The sequence below is a fragment of the Pavona decussata genome, unplaced genomic scaffold (genome assembly GCF_977016875.1).
Source record: "Pavona decussata unplaced genomic scaffold, jaPavDecu1.1 SCAFFOLD_92, whole genome shotgun sequence".
Lineage (NCBI taxonomy): Eukaryota > Metazoa > Cnidaria > Anthozoa > Scleractinia > Agariciidae > Pavona > Pavona decussata.
This window is the reverse complement of record NW_028145509.1, coordinates 1,755,001-1,764,878: the sequence shown is the minus strand read 5'-3', so window position 1 is coordinate 1,764,878 and position 9,878 is coordinate 1,755,001. Positions and strand designations below refer to the sequence as shown.

At 39.7% G+C, this 9,878-nt stretch overlaps 1 protein-coding gene across 5 annotated transcripts in view; it reads left to right on the top strand.

Moving 5' to 3' along the window:
* Positions 1-1,960: 1,960 nt before the first annotated feature.
* The window catches only part of LOC146473806 (roundabout homolog 3-like), a 38,272-nt gene continuing 30,354 nt past the window's right edge, over positions 1,961-9,878 (top strand). Inside the window, exons 1-5 of one of the 5 annotated variants that reach the window (XM_085117866.1) lie at positions 1,984-2,265; positions 3,188-3,823; positions 4,231-4,779; positions 5,481-5,794; positions 6,864-7,637. In XM_085117866.1, coding sequence (XP_084973992.1) covers positions 2,079-2,265; positions 3,188-3,823; positions 4,231-4,779; positions 5,481-5,794; positions 6,864-7,004 — 1,827 coding nt within the window. In that variant the 5' untranslated portion in view covers positions 1,984-2,078 and the 3' untranslated portion in view covers positions 7,005-7,637. Of the gene's footprint in view, positions 2,266-3,187; positions 3,824-4,230; positions 4,780-5,480; positions 5,795-6,863; positions 7,638-9,510 lie in introns of those variants that run through there. The other 4 variants (XM_085117869.1, XM_085117870.1, XM_085117868.1 and 1 more) reach the window with 4 other exon arrangements.

The following is a 9,878-nucleotide window of genomic DNA, read 5'->3' as shown; positions in this document are numbered from 1 at the left end:
TGTTGTAAAACAATTATATGCTGTGTCTTTCGTAGGATAACGCACTGGTAGACTTTCTCAAAGTCCTTCGTTTCAATTTTCGGTCTGTTAAGTCTCGCTCCCCCCTAGTCTAGTCCTGGCCCCTCCGCTCTGTCACGCAACTCACGGCGCGAGAGCGGAGAAGCCAGGACTGGACTACGCTCCCCCAAGGAATTCCTGTTTCTTTGTCTCCCGCCAAGTCGAGTCCAATACCGTTGCGCAAGCACACGCGCCACTGAACGAGCAAGAAACATGGCAGACTAAATCCTAACACTTTTTTTTTTTTTAATTAAAACTCATCAAATTATTCTCAAAGATTTACAAGGTCATGTCTGCATTACGTAACATCTCAAAGAGTGGTTGACTAAAGTTTGCATGTGCACATGTAGCAACTCTGGTTGGCATGACATTGCAATTCTCATAAATCCTGGTATCACCGAGATATTTCGAAGACCACTGACGACCGGCCAACCGTGTCTTCCCAAGATCACTCGAAGTCTTCGGAAATATATATATTCTCATTTCTCAAAACATAATAACCGGCCTCAATGGCCTTAGCTCCCACGAGTCTCCTGTAGCTCAGACGAGTGTTAGAGCATCCGAACTAACAATCGGAATAATGCCGGCCCCCCTGACAGGAGCACTTGGATTACCTTTTTCCAGGTATGCCTGTGTCAGCTAACTGAAAATACATCATTGTCATTAACCGGAATACTTGCGATTATTCCCTAGGATCATATGAACTATTACGAAGTCGACGAGGCTCGGACTTTAGAACCTGAACTGATGATTCGGAATGTTCTCAAATTAAAGTTGTTTGTCTTGAATCGTGACAGCATCTTGTAAGAAAATACCACTAGTATTGCTTTGTTGTGTGTACTATAAATAAAATATCGTGCGACTTCCTCGTGGAAATCGTAATAAGGTCTAATAAATGGGTGCTCGTGATGTTTTGAAAGATGAATATCACATTGCACTCGTTTGAGGACTTTCAGAAAAAAAAAAAAAAGGCTTACGTATGAGCAGTTTGCCCTTGCTTCTTCCAATGAACGAAGAGTTTATACTTGAGGTCGTTCGCCCCCTCAGCTACAAAGTGTATTCAATTCTCCTATACCATCTCATACAGTCGATAAGAACCGATTAGACCTTGAGGGACGGAAAGATTTCAACTCCAGTACCGTTGCCAGCTATGCGGGAACAACGCTAAAATATGTACACTTGAAAAATGACATTCCATAACAAAAATGGTGTCTTAAGTAAGCCGGAAAAAAAGTTTCATCATCATCAAAACTTGTTATTTTGTTTTATTGTACGAAAGAAAGCGCTTGGCAATTTAGTAATCGTTGAAGATCTGGATAGCCTCCATTCTAACTGGAGCCCAAAGGAGACTGGCGAAGCAAACAAAGCAAAACTTAACAAACAACAATGTGCAAGGGTCAATCTTAGATAAATACCGCCAGCTGACACAGTTGTGAATGGAATTATTTATCAAATATTGCTTGTTACTGACAGGTTTGGGATTCTGTCAGACAAACAGGAGCCTGTAGGAGGCGCACACGACGGTAATAGGAAGTAGTTTGACCCTGGGTCAGTGAGGGGCAGTATGAACGCGCTTCTGTTACTGGGAGGGGACACATATTGCCTCTTTTTGTAAAGATAAGTATCAACTGTGCGACGTAATAAAGGGTTAAGATACTACAGGAACTAGCGAGTTTTGGTAATTCAAGATTCAAAAATGTCAATTTTAAGCTCTTTCTGTCAGACCCTTTTCAAAATCCACAGAGGCAATCGTCATAAGAAGTTCAATCTTCAGAAGTGAGGAGAAATACATCCCCCACACCACACCTGACCTTGCACGTGGTGCGAACAGATCAAAAAATCAACTCTCCCGGTACAATCCAAATTCCGTGTCAAACTGACAAACAGAAACCTTGGGATAAATGTCTGTGTATTCTGATATTTAACAAAGGAAATATCGGGTATATAACTAGTGCAGTGTTTCAGAACTCGTCATAGCAGGACATATTTGGACACCTCTCGATCATCAGTTCTTTCACAAGATGTCTTCTAAAAGCCACGGTTTATCCGTGAGTCCCGGCACAGTTTTCTCTGTCTTTTGTTTGCTCCTTTACTCTGCTGGATTCGTTAGAATCGAGGTGAAGTTCAATGATCACGAACAAAGGTTGGTAGCTGTCGAGGAAGTCATTTCTCATATCAGACAAGGAATGGCGGACACTTTAATGAAAGGTAAAGAGAGCCTAAAGAATGTTTAGATTTCGAATGAATTTTCATATGTGCATTTTCCAATTCAGTCTGATTGCATTTTAGAGGCATTTCAAGCTTTTGTCACGACGAAATGAAATAGGCGTTTTAATCACATCCTGTACCGATTGTCCATTTTGTGTCTTTCGAGGCTATGAATAGTACAGGGGAAGGGTCGGGGATTGGGGTGGCGGGGGGGGGGGGTGTTCTGGTATTGGTAGAAAAGATTGTATTTTGTGTCTTTTATGTCTAATGAAAGGTAGAAATAATGTCAATTCTTTATTCTTCTGTTTCTAAATTTGCAATCGATTGTTATTTCTTCGTACTTTGTTTACTAAGAGTTCATCACAAATTATTTAACAATTATTTGTCATGCTGCGTTAAATTACTTAAGTAATGGTCCCCTAAAACAGTCAACATTGAATTCTCTCTTGTATTAATAATTCTTACAATTAAGATTTATAAAGAGTCAGGCTAGTGAGGCCATTTTTTACTAGCAATTACTAAATCGTGTGTTAACTAATTCGTGAGGAAAAGGAAAAGGGTAGGAAGTTCAAGCTCAGTTTGCTCATTGCGCTCAAGCTAACTGACAAGTAATCCAACAGCTTCTTAGAGTGGACATCTTTTCTGATGGCCTATTTCGGAATTGAAAAGAAAATCTGCAGTCAGTTCTTCGCAATATGTCACCTCAAAATCTCCTTTCGTTTTCGAAGGGGCAAATTAATTAATATGTAAATTTTCCTTAAAAAACAGTTCGAAAAACCTTATGGTGCCTGTTAATATAGGTGCGCTTTACATATGTTGACTTAATGCGTTATTTTGTTATCTTTTCCAAGAAATACTGGTCAGGATTATAGCTTAGCAGCTGTGCTCTTGTTTATACCTCTCTAATATTCGATTCTCTTAGACAAGCCCGAAGTCTTCGATGCTGTAAAGAAGGAGATTGCCATCGGGGTGAAACTTAAAAGGTCCACAAGAAGTATTGCAAACAGCAAGCCTTTCAATAAGTCATCAAACCTAAAAGAAGTTTTGGAGGATGTCGTCTCAACCTTAAAAAAGATTTGTCATAACAGTGGAAACCTTTGTCCACGAGGACGACCAGGACCACCAGGGAGGAGAGGGAGGAAAGGATCGCAAGGGATGATGGGACCACCTGGTAGAAGCGGAAAACAAGGAATTATGGGTCCACCAGGAATAAGAGGAGAAAACGGAATTAAAGGAGATACTGGCGCACCAGGTATTCCTGGAATGAAAGGTGAACCAGGAGAATCTATTTCTGTACCAAAAATAACACTGTCCTCTTCTCAGTTGACTGTGAATGAAAGTACCACAGCTTCGTTATTGTGCTCTGCCTCGGGAAATCCCGCTCCACAAATCACCTGGTCCCGAGAGAATGGAGTGTTACCAACCAACACAACTATGGTGACTGCAGAAGGACTGATGCAAATTGACGACGCGCGACTTGAGGATGCTGGGAAATACAAGTGTGTGGCGCAAAATATTCTGGGAAGGAAAGAAGAAGTTGTTAGTCTTGTCGTACAGAGTAAGTATTTGTAAATTAAAGAGAATTTGGAGGGGTTTTTTTAACGAATAACTTTTAGGTTTGGAAATCCCCCAAAATGGGAGAAGAAAATTGTCCTTTTATACGATCAGAAGTTTTTATCGCCCTAGTTAGTGGTCAGGTTAGTCATGAAAAATTATTAAGATCGGATGACTTTCCGGCTGTTGCTGACATTAAAAGCTTAAGGCACCTCTGATGATTCTGGACAGTGTTAATTTTGTCTTACATAAGAAGTCGTGTTGTTTAGCGTATAAAGGCATATTTTGTTTTTCAAACGAAACGATATAAGCGTTTTGGCGTTTTGTTTGGATCTTCATCACGTTGTTTGGTAGTTTGCTTGCTTATACATGTAAAATGTAACAATGCCTCTCTTTATTCGCTTAATGCAGGTCGACCTAAGGTTTCTCTTTCGTATGGCCCATCTCATGCTGAAAAGGGTAAAAACATCACCCTACCAGAGTGCCACGTGACTAGCTTCCCCACAGCACGGATCACATGGGTTAAAGTGCTTGATAACCTTCCGCAATCCAGAGTTGTAATGAAAGACGGACAGTTGTCAGTCATAAATGCTCAGAAAAAAGACTCTGGTTTGTACAAGTGCACAGCCTCAAATAAATTAGGCCATGATTCGGCCTTGACACAGCTTAACGTTGTGGAGTTGCCCCAGTTCACTGCCCGTCCACCCTCACAACTTGAAACGAGTACAGTCCAGAATATTACAGTCCGCTGTCAGGCTACTGGGGACCCACCGCCAAAAGTCACGTGGATGAAGGAGAACGGAGTCCTACCTGTTGGGAGATCAAAAGTTAGTTTGAATGGAACACTGAAAATTTGGAATACCAAACAAGAGGATTCTGGAAAATATACTTGCATAGCGTCGTCGAGTAATATCTTTACTAAGGCAATTTCTACCATGGATCTAACCATTAAAAAAGCAGGTAAAATCCGCTTGAGCCACCCTTTAGCCACTAGGATTTCAAACTTGCTTGTTGACAAATAATCGCTACTTTAGAAACAACCCCCCCCCCTTCCCCCCCCCCCCCCCAAAAAAAAACAAAAAACAAAACAAAAACAAAAAAAAAAAAAAAAAACAAAAAAACAAACACCAATAAGTACCCTTATCACATTTATTCAATTGCGCATCAGATGCCACACATGACATTCCAATCCTAGCAGTATGCAGGATGTTTGTCCCATGAACCTAGTTTAATGGCCTTTGCTTCCACGAGTCTCCTGTAGCTTAGTGGTAGAGCATCCGAACTAGTAATAGGAAGATCTGGAGTCCGACACCTGATCGGATTTTTTTTTCTGAGTATGCCTTTGTCACTTTTTTAATAATACATCATACTCATTAGTACCCTTATGTTTTATTAATTAAAACTGAGCACCTTTGAAGCAACCATTTCGTGACTTAGAAAAGTTCCTTTGTTCATTCGCATCTATTTTGACACTATTTTTGTAGTTAGATATGATTCTTCCTTTAATATTTTCTTCCAAAAGTGAAAAATCTAAGGATAGATGATAGAAGGTAATGCATATTTGTTACCATCGGGTAGGATTAATCCTTTCCCGTTCACAGAATGTTATAACAAATTATGTTTAAAGTGAACTGCAGATTGCTGTCATTTTTGTTTTCCAGCATGTCCGCCTGTGGGCGTCGCGGACAAGAACACGATACCGGATGACAGAATAACGGCAAGCTCATTGCATGACAGTAGATTTCATCCATACTACGGCCGACTGAATGGACGGAGGGGATTACGTGGAGCATGGTGTACAAAGACTACTGATGACAGAACAGATTACCTTCAAGTTGATATGGGTGCAGTGCGCACTGTTTGTGCAGTGGCGACACAAGGAGCAACGGGAGGTTTTTGGGTCACTAGCTTCAAGCTAAAACTTTCGTTAGACGGAACAACTTTTAACCACTACATGGAAGACAATGCTGTGAAGGTGAATAAGTTAACTTAAAGGCCCACATTCACCCAAGATGTATTGCGCGCCGAGGAGCAGTTTTCATATATAACCCCCCCCCCCCCCCCCATTTTATTTGAGCGGGAGTCGAGTGAGAAAGCAATAAGCGGTCACGAATATTATTTCCCTCCAGCACGAGTCGTAGAGGAAACCCGCATGAACCGCTTGAGTTCGTACAGCCAATAAGATCACGCGTTTGGACAATACAGCATTTTAAAACAAAAACAAATGACCACAATGACTCTTGGGTGAAGGTGGGCCTTTAAATCTAATCTTACCAGACCTCTTACTCCAAGAAACAACTAAATAAAAAATCCAAAAGCGTTGTCCTAGGTTAATATTACTTAGAAGCCAATGAATGTATTCAACGCGTTAAGCTGGTTTCTCATTGATGATATCATCTGCCGAAAGAAACTCTAAATGTTTCAGAAAAGTTATATCTCGTTGACGTTCAAGCTTTTTTCTTCTCCTTTATTAGTATTTCGGATGATGCTCACAGATACAACGAAACAGCGTCTCGGTTAGAAATGACTTGATTACAGTTAAGAGCAGAAACAAATTACGCCAAAGAACTTTCCATTCCAGTGCTGTGTGCATATGAAAAAACACTGCATGTAAAATAAATACACTGCAACCCTCAAGGGGCTTAACCTAATTGTGGCGGGTTGCCATTTAGGATAGTAACAAATAATTACCAGGAAGTGAATGAAAACAGGAGTTGATTGCATTTGTATACATAAACAAGAGCAAGGACTATAAAGAAGAAAAAGGAAACAACCACAATGCTCCTCATTTGTCAAAACCTACACAGGCCTCTTATCTGTTTTTTTTTATTCGTGTTATTATTATTATTATTATTATTATTATTATTATTATTATTATTATTATTATTATTATTATTATTATTTTCATTTCTTCATATGATTTGCAGCCATTCCATATCATCGCCTGCATCTAAAAAGTTCTTGAGATAACATTTTTTTGACATTTGTTTCCTTATAGCTGTGTTTATTCTGTTGATCTACGTGGTATTGTTTCTTTATTCTAGGTTTTCCAAGGAAACAAAGATTCAAGGAGCATTGTGAAAAATCCCCTCAGCAGTCACGTGAAAGCCAGATTTGTTCGATTCTATCCCGTGACACGCAATTCACACCCTTGTTTGAGCGTTGAAATATTTGTGTTAAAATGACAATTCGCTTCCCTGTGATAGATGTAAGGATTTCATTTACGCTAGTTAGGAAAAGTATAGAAAATGAAGCTATTAATAATGTAACTTCAAAATATCCTGAAGTATTTCATAACAAATTGTCCACAAGGCAAGCCCTCCGTAATATTTGGAAGACTCGTCACTACCTTGCCAGTAAGGTTTAAAAATGTGATCCGAATTATTATTTTGAATTATTTGGTGAATTTCTCAAAGAGTTATTAATAGTTTGAGGAGCTACATCAAACACTCAAAAGAGTGTTTTATCCGGTTTCAAGACTCCTCGAATTGAAGTTGGTTTAAAAAAGATCGTGGGTTAAAAAAAAGTCTTCAGTCTTGAACAAAGACTATAACTTGTAAGGACCGAAAAAGCTACATATTTTTTCTCAATCTGACCGAAAATAGCATAGGCTAGGAGAATGGTAAATGAATTTCTAATGACCTGTAATACTGACTGTAGGATCATGGGGTCAATGTTTTATTAGTGCGTTCTTATATACCATGTTCTCCTTTACAAATCATTATATCGCTGCAGGTTCTTAACCAATTAGTGATTTTGTGAATACTTTTGTGCATAACTGATGTACACTAAGTTATTAAATGCTATATAAAATGTCACTTTTATTGGTTTGACATGTATTCTGTACAAGCCATTCTTTGATGGTGACCGCTTAAGGACGGTGCCTCCTAATACGGAAGAATTTTTGCACAGTGAATAAATATGCGAGAAAAGCAGACCTCAGTATGGGCTTATGGAATCCAGAAAGAAAATTGAGGCTAGCGGCATTTTTTTTTTTTTTTTAGAGAATTATTCTAAAAAGAAGCAAAATATAAAGCACTGCATGACGGTTTTTTTCCAAATTGAAGCTAGATCATCTATTAAGAATGCATGACTACTCCAATTTTCTTTTTGGGTACCAAGAACATTTGAAAAGTACTGTTTTCTCCGCATAGTTTTAAACCGAGCAGAAATATCCCTGTATTAGTAGGCACCATCCATACAATCTCGTTCCCAGAGCCCTCGTTACCCTTGTCCCGCTCCGCTGGACAAGGGTAACGAGGGCTCTGGGAACGAGATTGCCATCCATAGGAAACCTGAGTATCTCCAGATGCGCATAATGTATGCGCAGTAACAACAGTAAGCACCATCCTAAAGCATCCTAACAGATCAGTCAAACTGTTAGTATTAGCTTACACAGATGTGCCTTTCAAAGCGCACAGAACGATCTGGGAACACAGGAGAGAACAGTTTACATTTAAAAATGCTCGCGTTGGGTGCTCCGTCTCAAACTAAAAACCTCATCTTTCACGGAATTTCGATGCTCGATTCACTGATGTCTCTCCTCACACCGCCATTTGCCGTCGGCACACAACGACAAAACAGTTTTTTATTATTATTATTTCTTCTGAACACGCGGAGATTTCTCAAAAAACAATCAGTGGCCTCAATGGCGTTAGCTCAAACGAGTCTCCTGTAGCTCAGTGTTGGAGCATCCGAACTAGTAATCGGAGGGTCTGGTCCCTTAGATTCGACTCCTGACAGGAGCATTCCAAGTATTGCTTGTGTCACTCACTGAAAAATACATCGTTGTCATTAAACGGAATACTTATGATTATTCCCGAGGATCACACGAACCCTCACGAAGTCTAGGAGACTCGGACTTTAAAACTCGAACCGATAATCAGTCTTTCGAAATATTCTTAAAATAAAGCTGTTGCTTATGAATCGTGACAGCATCTTGTTAGCAAATACAACTAGTATTCTCTTCACGACTATTAATAAAACATCGTGCGACGACTTCCTCATGGAAATCGTAATAAATGGGTGCTCGTGATGTTTTGAAAGATGAATATCAAATTGCATTCGTTCGAGGACTTTCAGAAAAAATGGCTTACGTATGAGCAGTTTGCCCTTGCTTCTTCTTATAAACGAGGAGTTTATACTTGAGGTCGTTCGCCTCCTCAGCTACATCTCCTTCTTACAATCTCATACAGTCGATAAGAACCGATTAGATCTTGAGGGACGGAAAGATTTCCACCCCAGTACCGTACAGCTGTGCGGGATAACACTAAGATACACTTGAAAAATAACATTCCATCACAAAAATAGTTTCTTAAGTAAGCCTGGAATAAAGTTTCACCATCATCAAGGGTTGTAATTTTGTTTTATTGTACGAATGAAAGGATTTGACAATTTAATAATCGTTGAAGATTTGGATAAGCTCGATTCTAACTGAGGAACGGAGCAAACAAAGCAAGACTTAACAGACAACAATGTGCAAGGGTCAATCTTAGATAGAAACCGCCAGCTGACACAGTTGTGAATGGGATTATTGATCAAATATTCCTTGTTATGGCACGTTTGTAGTTCTGTCAGACAAACAGGATGCACAGATGACAGTAATAGGAAGTAGTTTGACCCTGGGTCAGTATGAACGCACTTCTGTTACTGGGATGGGTACATACTGCTTCTTTTTTTGATGATAAGTATTAACTTTGAGACATTATAAAGGGTTAAGATTCTACAGGAGCTAGCGAGTTTTGAAAATTCAGGAATGACAATTTTAACGGAGCTCTTTCTGCCGCCAGACCCTTTTCAAAATCCATAGAGGCATTCATCGTAAGGAGTTTAATCTTCAGAAGTGAGGAGCAATACATCCCCCACACCACACCTGACCTTGCCCGTGGTGCGAACAGATCAAAACATCAACCCTCCCGAGACAATCCAAATTCCGTGTCGCTGAAACTGATACACAGAAACCTTGGGATAAATGTCTGTGTATTCTGATATTTAACAAAAGAAATATCAGGTATATAACTAGTGCAGGGTCTCAGAACTCGTCGTAGCAGGACATATTT